At 45.9% G+C, this 18,917-nt stretch overlaps 1 protein-coding gene across 1 annotated transcript in view; it reads left to right on the plus strand.

Annotated features, from left to right (window-relative positions):
* The window catches only part of LOC126210475 (cytochrome P450 4C1-like), a 165,320-nt gene that overhangs the window by 49,408 nt on the left and 96,995 nt on the right, over positions 1-18,917 (plus strand). The window contains exon 2 of the mRNA XM_049939710.1: positions 10,863-11,111. Coding sequence (XP_049795667.1) covers positions 10,897-11,111 — 215 coding nt within the window. The 5' untranslated portion in view covers positions 10,863-10,896. The remainder of the gene's footprint in view (positions 1-10,862; positions 11,112-18,917) is intronic.

An 18,917-nucleotide genomic window follows, 5' to 3' on the forward strand; every position in this document is an offset into this window, starting at 1 on the left:
AACTATTTAATCATTTGCCCAATAACGTCAAATGTCTGGCATGTAGAGAAGCAAGTTTCAAATCAAATTTAAAATCATATCTCTTGGACAAATACTTGTATACCATTGACGAATTTCTACTTAAGAACTGCTCGCCAGTAAAAAATAAATAAGCGGATAAATGTATAAAAATATTAAAGGTTTTAAAACAAGTGTAGATGCTTGAGAATGACTAAAAATAATAATTTGTTCATTATTGTCAACACTAATCATATATACATATCCTGTGAAATGACTCGTTACACGTCATTTTCATAAAAAAAAATCGTTCAAATGATCTGTTGTTGTTGTGGTCTTCAGTCCGAAGACTGGTTTGATGCAGCTTTCCACGCTACTCTATCCCGCGCAAACCTCTTAATCTCTGAACAACTACTGCAACTTATATCTTTTTGAATCTGCTTACTGTATTCATCTCTTGGTCTCTCTCTACGATTTTTACTCCACACACTTCCCTCGAATACTAGATTTGTGATCACCTGAGGTCTCAGAATTTGTCCTATCAACCGATCCCTTCCTTCAGTCAAGTTGTGCCGCAAATTTCTTGTCTCCCCAATTCTATTCAGTCCTTCCTCATTAGTTACGTGATCAACCCATCAAATCTTTAACATGCTCCTATAGCACCACATTTCGAAAGCTTTATTTTATCTCAACTATCATCCATGTATCACTTCCATACGTGGCTACAATCCAGACACTTTTAGAAAAGATATCCTAACACTTAAATCAATATTCGATATTAAAGAATTTCTCTTGTTCAAAAATGCTTTCCTTTCCATTGCCAGTCTACATTTTATGTTCTCTCTACTTCGGCCATCATCAGTTATTTTGCTACCCAAATAGAAAAACTCATCTACTACTTTGTCTCGTTTCCTGATCTGATTCCCTTAGCATCACTTAATTAATTCGACTACATCCATCATCCTTGTTTTGCTTTTGTTGATGTTTCCTTATATCCTGTTTTGAAGATACTGTCCATTCAGTTCAGCTGCTCTTCCAAGTCCTTTGTTGTCTCTGACAGAATTACATGTCATTGGGAAACATTTAAGTTTTTATGTCTCCTCCCTGAAATTTAATTACTACTCCAAATTTTTCTTTGGTTTCCTCTGGTCCTTGTTCAACACACAGGTTGGATAACATCGGGGATGGGCTACAGCCCTGTCTTACCCCATTTTAAACTACTGCTTCCCTTTCATTCCCCTCGACTCTTATTACTGCCGTCTGGTTTCTGTACAAGTTGTGAATAGCCTTTCGTTCCCTGTATTTTACCTTGCTACCTTCAGAATTTCAAAGGGAGTATCCCAGTCAACACTGTCGAAAGCTTTCTTTTTAGAAATATAGTAAATATAGGCTTGCTTTTTCTTAACGTATTTTCTAAGATAAGTCATAGGGTCAGTATTGCCTTGCGTGTTCCCACGCTTCTCCAGAATCCATACTGATATTCTCCGAGACCTACTTCTACCGGTTCTTCTGAAAATAATTCGTGTTATTATCTTGCAAACATGATTTATTAAACTGGTAGTTCGGTAATTTTCACACTTGTCAGCAACTGAATTCCTTGGAATCGATATTGCCACATTTTTCTTGAAGTATGAGGGTAGTTCGCCAGTCTCATACATATTGCACACAAAATGGAAAAGTTTTATCACGGCTGGCTCTCCCAGTGCCAACAGTAGTTCTAGTGGAATGTCGTCTACTCCCGGGCCCTTGTTTCGACTTAAGTCTTTCAAACATTTATCAAATTCTTCCTGCAGTATTATATCTCCCATCATACTTTCATCTACGTCCAGTTCACTTTCTACAATATTGCTTTCAAGTTTATCTCCCTTGTGCATATCCTCTATGTACTCCTTCCACATTTCAGATTTCCCTTCTTTGCTTAGGACTGGTATACTGTCTGAGCTCTTGATAACCATACAGCTGCTACTCTTTCCCACAAAGACCTCTTTAATTTTCCTGTAGTCAGTATCTATGTTTCCCATAGTGAAATACGCTTCTTAAATTTGTCCTCAAGCCATTCCTGCTTTGCGATGTTGAACCTCCTGTCACTCTAATGTCTTAGACACCTGAAGTCCCTTTGGCCTCTTTCATTTTCTGCGTTTTTAAATTTCTCCTTTCACCTAGTACACTAAGTATACCTTGTGTTATCCAAGGATTCGTACTAGGCTTTGTGTGTTTACCTATTTGATCTCTGCTCCCTTCACTATTTCATCCCTTAAAGCTACCCATTCATCTTCTACTGTATTTATTTTCCCTGTTCTAGTCAGCCCTAGCCTGATGCTCCATCTGAAGCTCTCAACAGCCTCTCGTTCTTTCAACGTATCCAGATCCCATCTCCTTAACTTCCTACCTTTTTCCAATTTCCTCAGTTTTAATCTACAGTTCATAACCAATAAATTGTAGTCAGAGTAGACATCTGCCCCTAGGAATGTCTTACAATTTTAAACTGGTTCTTAAATCTCTATCTAACCATAATATTATCAATATGAAATCTTTCGGTGTCTCCAGGTCTCTTCCGCGTATAAAGCCTTCTTTTGTCATTCTTAAATCAAGTGTTGCCGATGATTAAATTATGCTCTGCGCAAAACTGCGCCAGGCGCTTCATCTTTCATTCCTTTTCCCCAGTCCATATTCACCCACTATTTTTCCTTCTCTTCCTTTTCCTACTATCGAATTCCAGTACGCCTCACTGTATATTTTTGTCTCCTTTAAAAATCTGAATAATTTCTTTAACCTCATCAAACATTTCTTCAATCTCTTCATCATCTGCTGAGCTATATGGCATGTAAACTTGTATTACTGTGGTAGACCTGGGCTTCATGTGTATCTTGGTTAAGGTAATGCCTTCACTATGGTGTTCATAGTAGCTTACCCACGTTCCTATTTTCTTATACATTATTAACCCCACTCCTGCATTACTGCTTTTTGATTTTGTGTTTATAACCCTGTATTCACCTGACTAGAGGTTCCGTTCCTCCACCCGATGAACTTCAGTAATCCCCACCATATCTAACTTCGACCTATCCATTTCCCATTTTAAATTTTCTAACCTATCTGCCCGATTAAGAGATTCAACACTCCACGCCCCGATCCATAGAATGCCAATATTGTTCCTCCCGATGACAACGTTCTCCTGAGTTGTCCTCATGTGGAGATCCGAATGTGGGACTATTTTACCTCCAGAATATTTTACCCAAGTGGAAGCCTTCATCATTTAGTCATATAGTAGAGATGCATGTCCTCGGGAAAAATTCCAGCTGTAGTTTTCCCCTGCTTTCAGCTGTTTGCAGTACCAGCACAGCAAGGCCGTTTGAGTTGCTGTTACAGGGCCAGGTCAGTCAGTCATAGAGACTGTTGTCCCTGCAAGGCTGTTGACCCTCTTCAGGAAGCGCACGTTTGTCTGGCCTCCCAACAGGTACTCTACCGTTGTACTTACCCATATGGTACGGCTGTCTGTATCGCTGAGCAAACAAGCCACCCCACCAATGGAAAGGTCCATGGTTCATGAGGGTGTTTAAATAATCTATTGAACATGTACCTAATTAACTATCTTCTCTGATGAGGATGGCATCGTACAGCAAGATAAGTGCCCCTGTCACAAGGCCAGAATCGTGCTGCAGTGGTAAGATGAACAAGACAGTAAACTACCTTTCATGTCTTGGCCATCAAATTCTTCTGACATGAAGGCGATAGAACTCTTCTGCGACACTTTCGAGCGTCACTCTCGCGCCCAAAAATTACCAACTCGTAATTTAAGGGGAAAAGCACAATGTGTCCATGGACATTGCTGCCACGTTTCTTCGAACACCTACCAAGAACTTGTCTAATACAGACCAAGAAGAAACGCCATAGTATTGTGCTCCAAAAGTATACATGTCACTCTTCTTAAATCGAGCAGACCACTCGTACACTTGAGTTTTTCCAATAGCGTCTTCTTGGTAAGCTGTTTTCAACATTAAAAAAGCTTCAGCAGCATTTTTACTGGGTAGAAAACAAAATTTCACAGTTCCACGTTGTTCACACAAACTTGCCACCATAAAAAACGAAACAAGAACAAAACAGCGATAGCAAAAACAATCATTGCAGATGAACAGCACAAGCCAGGTCGACAACACAGGTAGCACTGAATGAGCAATGAGTTGCGCTAGACACCCTAGCGGTAGAAATGCGTACTACACAAGCTCCGACCATGACGTTGTTATTCCATCTTTTTCCAGTTTTATTTATTTATTTGTTTAGTTATTTTACCTCCTCACACTATTCCGACTCAAGAACTCGCTAAGTGATCTGTTGTTGCTGTGTTCTTGTGCTCTTCAGTCCTGAGACTGGTTTGATGCAGCTCTCCATGCTACTCTATCCTGTGCAAGGTTCTTCATCTCCCAGTACCTACTGCAACCTACATCCTTCTGAATCTGCTTAGCGTATTCATCTCTTGGTCTCCCTCTACGATTTTTATCCCCAACGCTGACCCCTAATACTAAACTGGTGATGACTTGATCCCTCAGAACATGTCCTCTCAACCGATCCCTTCTTCTAGTCAAGTTGTGCCACAAACTCCTCTTCTCCCCAATTCTATTCAGTACCTCCTCATTAGTTACCTGATATACGCCTCTAATCTTCAGAATTTTTCTGTAGCACCACATTTCGAAAGCTTCTATTCTCTTCTTGTCTATACTATTTATCGTCCACGTTTCACATCCATACATGTCTACACGCAATACAGATATTTTTAGAAAAGATTTCCTAGTACTCCATACAAATACTTTGAGAAAATACTTCCTGATACGTAAATCTATACTCGATGTTAACAAATTTCTCTTCTTCAGAAACGCCTTCCTTGCCTTTGACAGTGTACATTTTGTATCCTCTCTACTTCGACCATCAACAGTTACTTTGCTCACCAAATAGCGAAACTCATCTACTACTTTAAGTGTCTCATTTCTTAATCTAATTCCCTCAGCATCACCTGATTTAATTCGACTACATTCCATTATACTCGTTTTGCTATTGTTGATGTTCATCTTATATCCTCCTGCCAAGACACTGTCCATTCCATTAAACTGCTCTTCCAGGTCCTTTGCTGTCTCGGATAGAATTACAATGTCATCGCAAACCTCAAAGTTTTTATTTCTTCTCCATGGATTTTAATATCTACTCCGAATTTTTCTTTAGTTTCCTTTACTGCTTGCTCAATATACAGACTGAATAACATCGAGGAGAGGCTACAACCCTCTCTCACTCCCTTCCCGACCAGTGCTTCCCTTTCATGTCCCTCGACTCTTATAACTGCCATCTGGTTTCTGTAGAATTTGTAAATAGCCTTTCGCTCCCTGTATTTTACCCCTGCCAACTTCAGAATTTGAAAGAGAGTATTCCATTCAAAATTGTCATAAGCTTTCTCTAAGTCTACAAATGCTACAAACGTAGGTTTGCCTTACCTTTATCTATCTTCTCAAATAGGTCGTAGCGTCAGTATAGCCTCACGTATTCCAACATTTCTACGGAATCCAAACTGATCTTCCCCGAGGTCTGCTTCTACTAGTTTTTCCATTCGTCTGTAAAGAATTCGTGTTAGTATTTTGCAGCTGTGACCTATTAAACTGCATGCCCGGCAATTTTCACATCTGCCAACATCTGCTTTCTTTGGGACTGGAATTATTATGATCTTCTTGAAATCTGAGGGTATTTCGCCTGTATTTGTTTCGACTTAGGACTTTCAGTGCCCTGTCAAACTCTTCACGCAATGTCATACCTCCCATTTCATCTTCATCTACGTTCTCTTCCATTTCCATAATATTTTCCTCAAGTACATCGCCCTTGTAGAGACCCTCTATATACTCCTCAATCTTTCTGCTTTCCCTTCTTTCCTTAGTACTGGGTTTCCCATCTGAGCTCTTGATATTCATACAAAAGGTTCTCTTTTCTCCAAAGGTCTCTTTAATTTTCCTGTAGGCAGTATCTATCTTACCCCTAGCGAGATAAGCCTCTACATCCTTACATTTGTCCTCTGCTTAGCCATTTTGCACTTCCTGTCGATCTCATTTTTGAGTCGTTTGTATTCCTTTTTGCCTGCCTGACTTACTGCATTTTTATATTTTCTCCTTTCATCAATGAAATATAATATTTCTTCCGTTAATCAAGGATTTCTACTAGCCCTCGTCTTTTTACCTACTTGATCCTCTGCTGCCTATACTATTTCATCTCTCAAAGCTACCCATTCTCCTTCTACTGTATTTCTTTCCCTGTTCTAGTCAATAGTTCCAAATCCTCTCCCTGAAACTGTCTACAACCTCTGGTACTTTCATTTTATCCAGGTCCCATCTCCTTAAATTCCCACCTTTTTTCAGTTTCTTCAGTTTTAATCTACAGTTCCTAATAAATACACTCCTGGAAATGGAAAAAAGAACACATTGACACCGGTGTGTCAGACCCACCATACTTGCTCCGGACACTGCGAGAGGGCTGTACAAGCAATGATCACACGCACGGCACAGCGGACACACCAGGAACCGCGGTGTTGGCCGTCGAATGGCGCTAGCTGCGCAGCATTTGTGCACCGCCGCCGTCAGTGTCAGCCAGTTTGCCGTGGCATACGGAGCTCCATCGCAGTCTTTAACACTGGTAGCATGCCGCGACAGCGTGGACGTGAACCGTATGTGCAGTTGACGGACTTTGAGCGAGGGCGTATAGTGGGCATGCGGGAGGCCGGGTGGACGTACCGCCGAATTGCTCAACACGTGGGGCGTGAGGTCTCCACAGTACATCGATGTTGTCGCCAGTGGTCGGCGGAAGGTGCACGTGCCCGTCGACCTGGGACCGGACCGCAGCGACGCACGGATGCACGCCAAGACCGTAGGATCCTACGCAGTGCCGTAGGGGACCGCACCGCCACTTCCCAGCAAATTAGGGACACTGTTGCTCCTGGGGTATCGGCGAGGACCATTCGCAACCGTCTCCATGAAGCTGGGCTACGGTCCCGCACACCGTTAGGCCGTCTTCCGCTCACGCCCCAACATCGTGCAGCCCGCCTCCAGTGGTGTCGCGACAGGCGTGAATGGAGGGACGAATGGAGACGTGTCGTCTTCAGCGATGAGAGTCGCTTCTGCCTTGGTGCCAATGACGGTCGTATGCGTGTTTGGCGCCGTGCAGGTGAGCGCCACAATCAGGACTGCATACGACCGAGGCACACAGGGCCAACACCCGGAATCATGGTGTGGGGAGCGATCTCCTACACTGGCCGTACACCACTGGTGATCGTCGAGAGGACACTGAATAGTGCACGGTACATCCAAACCGTCATCGAACCCATCGTTCTACCATTCCTAGACCGGCAAGGGAACTTGCTGTTCCAACAGGACAATGCACGTCCGCATGTATCCTGTGCCACCCAACGTGCTCTAGAAGGTGTAAGTCAACTACCCTGGCCAGCAAGATCTCCGGATCAGTCCCCCATTGAGCATGTTTGGGACTGGATGAAGCGTCGTCTCACGCGGTCTGCACGTCCAGCACGAACGCTGGTCCAACTGAGGCGCCAGGTGGAAATGGCATGGCAAGCCGTTCCACAGGACTACATCCAGCATCTCTACGATCGTCTCCATGGGAGAATTGCAGCCTGCATTGCTGCGAAAGGTGGATATACACTGTACTAGTGCCGACATCGTGCATGCTCTGTTGCCTGTGTCTATGTGCCTGTGGTTCTGTCAGTGTGATCATGTGATGTATCTGACCCCAGGAATGTGTCAATAAAGTTTCCCCTTCCTGGGACAATGAATTCACGGTGTTCTTATTTCAATTTCCAGGAGTGTAGATTGTGGCCAGAGTCCACAACTGCCCGTGGAAATGCCTTACAATTTAAAAACTGGCTCCTAAATCTCTGTACCGTCATTATATAATCTATCTGAAACCTTCCAGTGTCTCCAGGCCTCTTCCATGTATACATGATCATTTGAAGTGGAATGATCATATAAAATTAATTGTTGGTAAGGCAGGTACCAGGTTGAGATTAATTGGGAGAGTCCTTAGAAAATGTAGTCCATCAACAAAGGAGGTGGCTTACAAAACACTTGTTCGACCTATACTTGAGTATTGCTCATCAGTGTGGGATCCGTACCAGGTCGGGTTGACGGAGGAGATAGAGAAGATCCAAAGAAGAGCGGCGCTTTTCGTCACAGGGTTATTTGGTAAGCGTGACAGCGTTACGGAGTTGTTTAGCAAACTCAAGTGGCAGACTCTGCAAGAAAGGCGCTCTGCATCGCGGTGTAGCTTGCTGTCCAGGTTTCGAGAGGGTGCGTTTCTGGATCAGGTGTCGAATATATTGCTTCCCCCTACTTATACCTCCCGAGGAGATCACGAATGTAAAATTAGAGAGATTCGAGCGCGCACGGAGGCTTTCCGGCAGTCGCTCTTCCCGCGAACCATACGCGACTGGGACAGGAAAGGGAGGTAATGACAGTGGCACGTAAAGTGCCCTCCACCACACACCGTTGGGTGGCTTGCAGAGTATAAATGTAGATGTTGATGTAGAACCTTCTTCATGATTCTTGACCCAAGTGTTATGCTCTGTGCGAAATTCTACCAGGCGGCTGCCTCTTTCATTCCTTACCCTCTAGTCCATATTCACCTATTAGTCCGTCGCTTCCTTTTCCTACTATCGAATTCCAGTCTCCCGTGACTATTAAATTTCCGTCCCTTCACTGCCTGAATAATTTCTTTTATCTCATCATGCATTTCATCAATCTCTTCGTCATCTGCGGAGCTAGTTGGCATATAAACTTGTACTATTGTGGTAGGCATGGGCTTCGTGTCTGTCTTTGTCACAATAATGCGTTAACTATGCCGTTTGTAGTAGCTTAGCCACGTTCCTATTTTTTATTCATTATTAAACCTACTCCTTTATTACCCCTATTTGATTTTGTATTTATGGCCCTGTATTCACCTGACCTGAAGTCTTGTTCCTCCTGCCACTTAACTTCACTAATTCCCAATATATCAAACTTTAACCTCTCATTTCCCTTTTTAAAATTTCTAACCTACCTGCCCGATTAATGGATCTGACATTCCACACTCCAACACGTAGAACGCCAGCTTTCTTTATCCTGATAACAACGTCCTCCAGAGTAGTCCTCACCTGGAGATCCGAATGGGGTACTATTTTGCCTCCGGAATATTTTAGAGGACGCCTGAAAAGGCTGCTGCCCCTCTTCAGGAACCACACGTTTGTCTGGCCTCTCACCAGATACCCCTCCGTTGTGGTTGCACTTACGGTACGGCTATCTGTATCGCTGAGGCACGTAAGCCTCCCCATCAACGGCAATGTCCATGGTTCATGGTGGGGGTAAGTGATCTACACTCATGCTCATAAATTAAGGATAATTGCAGAATGTGGTGCCACACAACGAGGCACTACACAAAACTGGCGCTAATAGCATAGGCACATAGGGATCACACACAACACAGATCTGTAAGTCCACGGAATTGGTGATAAGGTGAGAAAACCGCCCCGAAACACATGTGCTAAAAAAAAAAACGCCACTGTTTTCTGCGCATGTACCCCGACATCAATATGGAATATGATCACCATGCACACGTACACAGGCCGCACAACAGGTTGGCATACTCTGGATCAGGTGGTCGAGCAGCTATTGGGGTATAGCCTCCCATTCTTGCACCAGTGCCCTTCGGAGCTCGATGGGGCCGTGCGTTATCATCCTTTTGGAGGAAGGTGGGACTCATTGCACCCCTGAAAAGGCGGACATAGTGGTGTAAAATGACGTCCAGATGCACCTGACCTGTTACAGTTCCTCTGTCAAAGACATGCAGGGGTGTACGTGCACCAATAATAATCCCACCCCACATCATCAAACCACGACCTCCATACAGGTGCCTTTCAAGGACATTAAGGGGTTCACGTCAGCTGAAAACCCGACGAGAATCACTGTTCAGACTATACCTGCACTCGTCCATGACTGTAACCTCGGACCACTGTTCCAATCACCATGTAATGTGTTCTTGACACCAGGCTTTACGGGCACACCTGTGACCATGGGTCAGTGGAATGCACCTTGCAGGTCTCTGGGCGAATAAACCATGTCTGTGCAGTCGTCTATAGACTGTGTTTCTGGAGACACAAGTGTTCCAATGGCTGCGGTAAGGTCCTGAGAAAGGCTAGCTGCAGTACTCCATGGCCATCCGTGGGCACTGATGGTGAGACATCGGTCTTCTTGTGGTGCTGTACACTGTGTACGTACCGTACTGTAGCGGCTTCACACGTTTCCTGTCTGCTGGAATCATTGCCATAATCTTGAGATCACACTTTGTGGCACACGGTGGGCCCGTGCTACGACCTGCTATGTTTGACCAGCCTCCCGTCGCCGTAGTATTGCACCCCTCATAAGGTCATCAATATGTATTCTTTGAGCCGTTTTCAACACACAGTCACCATTAGCACGTCTGAAAACGTCTGAACACTTACTCGCTGCACCATACCTCTGCGGATCTGGACTGATGGCAGCGCCACCGTGCGACGACCGCAGGTCAAAAGGTCAAATGCACCGCATGGTCATACCCCGAGGTGATTTAAACCCGCAAACCGCCCAGCAGAGCGTTGTTTCACCATGTATCAGCATTACCTTAATTTATGAGCATGAGTGTATATGGCTTTATTTACACAACTGCTTTTTACATGCAGCACTCTTTACGAATGTAAAAGCCTTAAAACATCAATACTGCTGATTGGAACGTCTCATATTTACCATTCTGTATGAACTACCCTAGGCACGGTATTGGGAACGACGCCAATGAGTGACCAGCTGTGCTTCTGCCTGCAGGTTGGAACTGGGAGCCCAGGCTAGCTGTTGAGCCATGGCGTGGTGGTTGTGGCCCTTGGTGCAGCTGGTGGTGTGGTGCTGTGCTGGCGTGCTGGGGGTTCTGTGGTGGCTCTGGCTCACCAGACTCCGCGTGGACCTTCCAGGGCCACCCACGGTGCCCATCCTCGGCAACATTCCGGAATTCCGCGAGGTGCCTGTCAAGATCCGCAACGCGCGAGACTTGCACCGCGAGTACGGAGACTTGATTAGGTGAGTTTATGGCTGCCCGTGGGAGCCTGGTCAGACTTAATATAGCACAAGTAAAGACTTCATGTTGTCCGATGACTGGAAACCAATAGCGTAATTGTGTACAATGTGATACTTTTGCATACGTTGAAGCACCCCCCCCCCTCCCCCCCCCCCCCCCCCCCCCCATGAATCATGGAATGTAGTCGAATTAAATCGGGTGATTCTGCGGGAATTAGATTAGGAAATGAGACGCTTAAAGTAGTAACTGAGTTTTGCTACTTGGGGAGCAAAATAACTGATAATGGTCCAAGTAGAGAGGATATAAAGTGTAGACTGGCAATGGCAAGCAAAAGCATTTCTGAGCGAGAGAAATTTGTTAACATCGAGTATAGATTTAAGTGTCATGAAATCGTTTCTGAAACTATTTGTACGGAATGTAGCCATGTCTGGAAATGAAACGTGGACGATCAATAGTTTGGACAAGAAGAGAATAGGAGCTTTCGAAATGTGGTGCTACAGAAGAATGATGAAGATTAGATGGGTAGATCACATAACAGATGAGGAGGTATTGAACAGAATTGGGGAGAAGAGGAGTCTGTGGCACCACTTGACAAGAAGAAGGGATCGTTCCGTAGGAAATGTTCCGAGGCATCAAGGGATCACCAATTTAGTACTGGAGGGCAGCATGGAGGTTAAAAAATGGTTCAAATGGCTCTGAGCACTATGTGACTTAACTTCTCAGGTCATCAGTCGCCTAGAACTTAGAACTAATTAAACCTAACTAACCTAAGGACATCACACACATCCATGCCCGAGGCAGGATTCGAACCTGCGACCGTAGCGGTCGCTCGGTTCCAGACTGTAGCGCCTAGAACCGCACGGCCACTCCGGCCGGCTATGGAGGTTAAAAATCGCAGACGGAGACCAAGAGATGAATACACTAAACAGATTCAGAAGGATGTAGGTTGCAGTAGGTGCTGGGAGATGAAGAAGCTAGCACAGAATAGAGTAGCTTGGAGAGCTCCATCAAACCAGTCTCTGGACTGAAGACCACAACAAGAACAACGTTGTAGCATTACGGAATTTAGGCAAAAAGTGAAGAATGGTCACTTTCACACCTATAAACTAAAACTGAAGGTTTTCCTCTAGCGCCAAAAAACCAGGAGGCTGACTTGAGTGATACTGCAGTGACGTAGAATGATGTAACCCTCAAGGTTCTGTTCTGAATCCATTTCATTTAGTAACTGTCTAAAGGCAGTCATAAAGTCTACATTATCACTCGAGAAATAAACTGCTACTTTTCACTTGCTGTTACAAATAATCTCAGACATTCTGTACATGATTAAGGTGGGTTGTTCAGAGGGCCAGTTGAAGAGGGACTGGGCTCCCTAGTGTTCGTTAAATCAGGAACGTATGGTATAGCGCTGTGAATCTGGCTGTTCTCCGCTTGGAAGACGGAAGTGTCCAAGCATACTCATTAGGAACATGTAGAAGAAAGGGCATCACTTGCTTCGTTGCAGATTAAAACTGTGTGCCGGTCTGAGACTCGAACTCGGGACCTTTGCCTTTCGCGGGCAAGTGCTCTACCAACTGAGTTACCCAAGCACGACTCACACCCAGTCCCCACAGCTTTACTTCTGCCAGTATCTCGTCTCCTACCTTCCAAACTTTACAGAAGCTCTTCTGCGAACCTTGCAGAACTGGCAGGTAGGAAACGAGATACTGGCAGAAGTAAGGCTGTGAGGACGGGGCGTGAGTCGTGCTTGGGTAGCTCAGTTGGTAGAGCACTTGCCCGCGATAGGCAAAGGTCCCGAGTTCGAGTCTCGGCCCCGCACACAGTTTTAATCTGCCAGGAAGTTTCATATCAGCGCACACTGCACTGCAGAGTGAAAATCTCCTTCTGGAAACATCCCCCAGGCTGTGGCTAAGCCACGTCTTCGCAAGGTTCGCAGGAGAGCTTCTGTAAAGTTTGGAAAGTAGGACACGAGGTACTGGCAGAAGTAAAGCTGTGAGGACGGGGCGTGAGTAATGCTTGGGTAGCTCAGATGGTGGAGCACTTGCCCGCTGCGAAAGGCAAAGGTCCCGAGTTCGAGTCTCGGTCCGGCACACAGTTTTAATCTGCCAGGAAAGTTTCATTACGGTTGATGGCTTGGCTCTGAGCACTATGGGACTTAACATCTATGGTCATCAGTCCCCTAGAACTTAGAACTACTTAAACCTAACTAACCTAAGGACATCACGCAACACCCAGTCATCACGAGGCAGAGAAAATCTCTGACCCCGCCGGGAATCGAACCCGGGAACCCGGGCGTGGGAAGCGAGAACGCTACCGCACGACCACGAGCTGCGGACAATTACGGTTGATGTTCACGATAACGTGAATGTGTGGGACCACGTCGTGATATGCAAAACAAATCCAAAATACGGCAGAACCACCTCTATCTGGTACTTCACCACCCACACACTGCAGGTTAAAGGTCTTATTGGGCCGTCTGTGCAATCGGCGCCGTATATCATTTGAAAAACACACAATACTGACAAATAAGCCTAAAGTCGTCCTCCCACAGGACATGAAAATGTCCGTGGACGAGAAGCTGGTGACGTCACAGTATAGCATTCCACGTTTCACTAGATTGTGAAGCGTAAAATGAAGAATCCGGTATATTACGCATGAAGGGAACCTGGCCATTGAGATCCTTCATCGATTTTATATTAGACGCGCAACTTAGGGGACGCCATATTGCATCTAGTTAAACTCCATATCGGGTGTTTTTTTATTTTATTTTTTTATAATAGAGAACCTGGTATGAATGTAAGCTCTTTCAGAGCAGGTGTATATTAAGCATATCTCGTAAACGCATCGTTTTAGCTACGATTTTATTAAATAAAATGACAGCAGATCACATGTTAGTAGTTAAAGGCTTCCTGTGTTTGATGATTTTATTGTTATAAATGGTATGCTATGAAAGTAAACGTTTCATTGCTACGGCACAGTGGCGGTCTAGCAATAACGCGTCGTTTTTCGTACAATTTGTCATAATTAAATGTCAAGTAATAACATTTCCAGACACAGCCGTTACAAGGTGTTTGTCACTTAAGGGGGCATGCAGGAGAGTAATGCCTCTGAACTTTTTATGTGAAAAATCTGAAAGCGATTTAAATAAAACGAACATTATTAATATTCTGCATCGTTGTTCTTCGTGTGTAATATTTACTCCTCGACATAGTCAAATGTTCAAATGTGTGTGATATCTTATGGGACTTAACTGCTAAGGTCATCAGCCCCTAAGCTTACACACTACTTACCTAAATTATCCTAAGTACAAACACACACACCCATGCCCGAGGGAGGACTCGAACCTCCGCCGGGACCAGCCCCACAGTCCATGACTGCAGCGCCTGAGACCGCTCGGCTAATCCCGCGCGGCTTAGGCAAACATCCCTGCAATGGTGCATTACTCAAACTAACAAGATCATGGGGCGAAGGCGTAATGAGTATGTCACGAACTGGATTACCAGTGTAACATCCTGGCGCTGAACACATTTCTCTGAACGAGGGACCACTTTGTTGATACTGGCACTGTAGAATGTTTGACTTCGTTGATGGAGTCAGAACCTCACCTCAGCTTGCACCGCCTCATCACTATCAAGGTGAAGTCCTCGAAGGTGTTCTTTAAGTTTTGGAAAGCGATGAAAATGGAATGGAACCGAGTCGGGTCTCTATGGAGGATGGTCGATGACAGTGAAGACGTTGGATTGCTACAGATTTCGCAGCGTTAGTATGTGGTCTGGCGCTCCATTCGTCGATGAACTTTTCGATTTCGAAACACATTACAACAGCATGTTTCTCACATGCCGACGTAGTTAGGCTACGCATTGCCCTGTTACACGGTACAATTCGGAGCCCTCCAGCGGTAGAGGGCTGCAGATATGTAGATATGAAGAATTAAGATGTAGCCGGCCGGAGTGGCCGAGCGGTTCTAGGTGCTACAGTCTGGAACCGCGCGACTGCTACGGTCGCAGGTTCGAATCCTGCCTCGGGCATGGATGTGTGTGATGTCCTTAGGGTAGTTAGGTTTAAGTAGCTCTAAGTTCTGTGGGACTGATGATCTTAGAAGTTAAGTCCCATAGTGCTCAGAGCCATTTGAACCATTCTTTTTGTATGGGCTTCCTTGTTTGGCGTGAAGTGTAGCCATTCACTTTTAAAAATTTTCTCCAAGCGTTCTAATTCTGCTTGGAGGTTTTCATCGTCCGATATTACGTGCGCCCGATGTATTGAGGTTCTAAAAACGCCGACGGTTTGTCCTGGGTGATGGCACCTAGACACCTGGAGATATACACTCCTGGAAATTGAAATAAGAACACCGTGAATTCATTGTCCCAGGAAGGGGAAACTTTATTGACACATTCCTGGGGTCAGATACATCACATGATCACACTGACAGAACCACAGGCACATGGACACAGGCAACAGAGCATGCACAATGTCGGCACTAGTACAGTGTATATCCACCTTTCGCAGCAATGCAGGCTGCTATTCTCCCATGGAGACGATCGTAGAGATGCTGGATGTAGTCCTGTGGAACGGCTTGCCATGCCATTTCCACCTGGCGCCTCAGTTGGACCAGCGTTCGTGCTGGACGTGCAGACCGCGTGATACGACGCTTCATCCAGTCCCAAACATGCTCAATGGGGGACAGATCCGGAGATCTTGCTGGCCAGGGTAGTTGACGTACACCTTCTAGAGCACGTTGGATGGCACGGGATACATGCGGACGTGCATTGTCCTGTTGGAACAGCAAGTTCCCTTGCCGGTCTAGGAATGGTAGAACGATGGGTTAGATGACGGTTTGGATGTACCGTGCACTATTCAGTGTCCCCTCGACGATCACCAGTGGTGTACGGCCAGTGTAGGAGATCGCTCCCCACACCATGATGCCGGGTGTTGGCCGTGTGTGCCTCGGTCGTATGCAGTCCTGATTGTGGCGCTCACCTGCACGGCGCCAAACACGCATACGACCATCATTGGCACCAAGGCAGAAGCGACTCTCATCGCTGAAGACGACACGTCTCCATTCGTCCCTCCATTCACGCCTGTCGTGACACCACTGGAGGCGGGCTGCACGATGTTGGGGGCGTGAGCGGAAGACGGCCTAACGGTGTGCGGGACCGTAGCCCAGCTTCATGGAGACGGTTGCGAATGGTCCTCGCCGATACCCCAGGAGCAACAGTGTCTCTAATTTGCTGGGAAGTGGCGGTGCGGTCCCCTACGGCACTGCGTAGGATCCTACGGTCTTGGCGTGCATCCGTGCATCGCTGCGGTCCGGTCCCAGGTCGACGGGCACGTGCACCTTCCGCCGACCACTGGCGACAACATCGATGTACTGTGGAGACCTCACGCCCCACGTGTTGAGCAATTCGGCGGTACGTCCACCCGGCCTCCCGCATGCCCACTATACGCCCTCGCTCAAAGTCCGTCAACTGCACATACGGTTCACGTCCACGCTGTCGCGGCATGCTACCAGTGTTAAAGACTGCGATGGAGCTCCGTGTGCCACGGCAAACTGGCTGACACTGACGGCGGCGGTGCACAAATGCTGCGCAGCTAGCGCCATTCGACGGCCAACACCGCGGTTCCTGGTGTGTCCGCTGTGCCGTGCGTGTGATCATTGCTTGTACAGCCCTCTCGCAGTGTCCGGAGCAAGTATGGTGGGTCTGACACACCGGTGTCAATGTGTTCTTTTTTCCATTTCCAGGAGTGTAGATCTGTGTGCGTGGGTTTTCTGTGCACGGAGTGTCCCAATGACTCACCATTCTTAGGCCGTACTAACACGTCTAGAAAAGGTAAAGTCCCATTTTTTAATATCTCCATCGTAAATTTGATGTCCTCATGTAATGAGTTTAAGTGACAAAGAAATTTCTCCAGTTATTGCCTGCCTCGAGGCTATTAAAGAGATCATCTACCTAATGCCAGAAAACAGTGGGCTTTAAAACAGCAGATTCAGATGCTTTCTCCTCAAAGTCAGCCATAAAAAGATTAGCCACGATTGGGGACAAATGGCTCCCCATGGCGACTCCATCTGTTTGTTCGAAAAATTCGTTATTAAATAAGAATTAGGTTAAGGATAGGGCATATTCAAACTAAACCGCGATGTCAGCAGTGAATAAGTTACCAGTAAGCTGTAACAAGTCCATTAAAGGCACTTTGGTAAAAAGTGAAAACACATCAAAGCCAACTAATGAATCCGAGCTGCTAAACTTAACTGTCTTCAAGCGATTGACAAAATACACAGAATTACGTATATGACGACAACATTTACCCGCATACCACTTGAGCTGACAGGCCAGACGTTTTGCAGTAGAATAGGTCGACGCACCAGTATTACTCAGTATTAATCCTTGTGCGACACCACCCTTGTGAATATTGGGAAGACCATACAGTCTTGGTGGTACTGCATTGTATGCTCTTCGCCTCTAGATAACTTGTTTAGGTAGAGGATTATTGTTCAGAAGAGTAGCAATTTTTCTTCAAATATGGTTCATTGGGTCCTTTTAGATTTTCCGATACGTACAACGTCCATGGGATCCTCAGTGGAATACAATAGGACAAAAATTTTATGTCCAGTTTCCAGTTTTTGGGATCCAGTAATTAAAAAATCTGTGGAAATACGGCTTGCCCATAATCTTATACACTGAAACTCCAAAGAAACTGGTATAGGCATTCGTATTCAAATACAGAGATGTGTAAACTGACAGAACACGGTACTGCTGTCGGCAACGCCATTATAAGACAAAAGTGTCTGGCGCAGTTGTTAGATCGTCTACTGGTGCTACAATGGCAGGTTATCAACATTTATGTGAGTTTCAAAGGGTGTTCTAGTCGGCGAACGAGCGATGAGACACAGCATCAAATGGTTCAAATGGTTCTGAGCACTATGGGAAACTGCTGAGGTCATTAGTCCCCTAGAACTTAGAACTAGTTAAACCTAACTAACCTAATGACATCACAAACATCCATGCCGTCTCGCGGTTCCAGGCTGCAGCGCCTTTAACCGCACGGCCACTTCGGCCGGCGACACAGCATCCCCGAGGTAACGATGAAGTGGGGATTTAACCGTAAGACCGTTTCACAAGTGTACCGCGAATGTCAGGAATCAGGTAAAACATCAAATCTCGACATCGCTGCGACCTGAAAGTGATCCTGCAAGAATGGGACCAACGACGGCTGAAGAGAATCTTTCCACGTGACAGAAGTGCAATCCTTCCACACATGGCTGCAGATTTCAATGTTGGGCCATCGAGAAGTGTCAGCGTACGAACCATTCAACGAAACATCATCGATATGGGATTTCAGAGCCGAAGGCCCACTCGTGTACCCTTGATGACTGCACGACACAAATATTTAGTCCTTGCCTGGGCCCGTCAACAACGACATTCGACTGTTGACGACTGGAAACATGTTGCCTGGTCTGACGAGTTTCGATTCATATTGTATCGATCGGATTGACGTGTACGGGTACGTCGACAACCTCATGAATCCGTGGACCCTGCATGTCAGCAGGGGACTCTTCAAACTGGTGGAGGCTCTGTAATGGTGTGGGGCTTGTACAGTTGGAGTGATACGGGGCCCCTGATACGCCTAGGCACGACGCTGACGGATGACATGCACGTAAGCATCCTGTCTCATCACCTGCATCCATTCATGTCCATTTTGCATTCCGACGGACTTGGGAAATTCCAGCAGGACAATGCGACACCCCACACGTCCAGGATTGCTACAGAATGGCTGCAGACACGCTTCCTCAGGCCACCAAACTCTCCAGACAT

The sequence above is a fragment of the Schistocerca nitens genome, chromosome 10 (assembly GCF_023898315.1).
Source record: "Schistocerca nitens isolate TAMUIC-IGC-003100 chromosome 10, iqSchNite1.1, whole genome shotgun sequence".
Classification (NCBI taxonomy): domain Eukaryota; kingdom Metazoa; phylum Arthropoda; class Insecta; order Orthoptera; family Acrididae; genus Schistocerca; species Schistocerca nitens.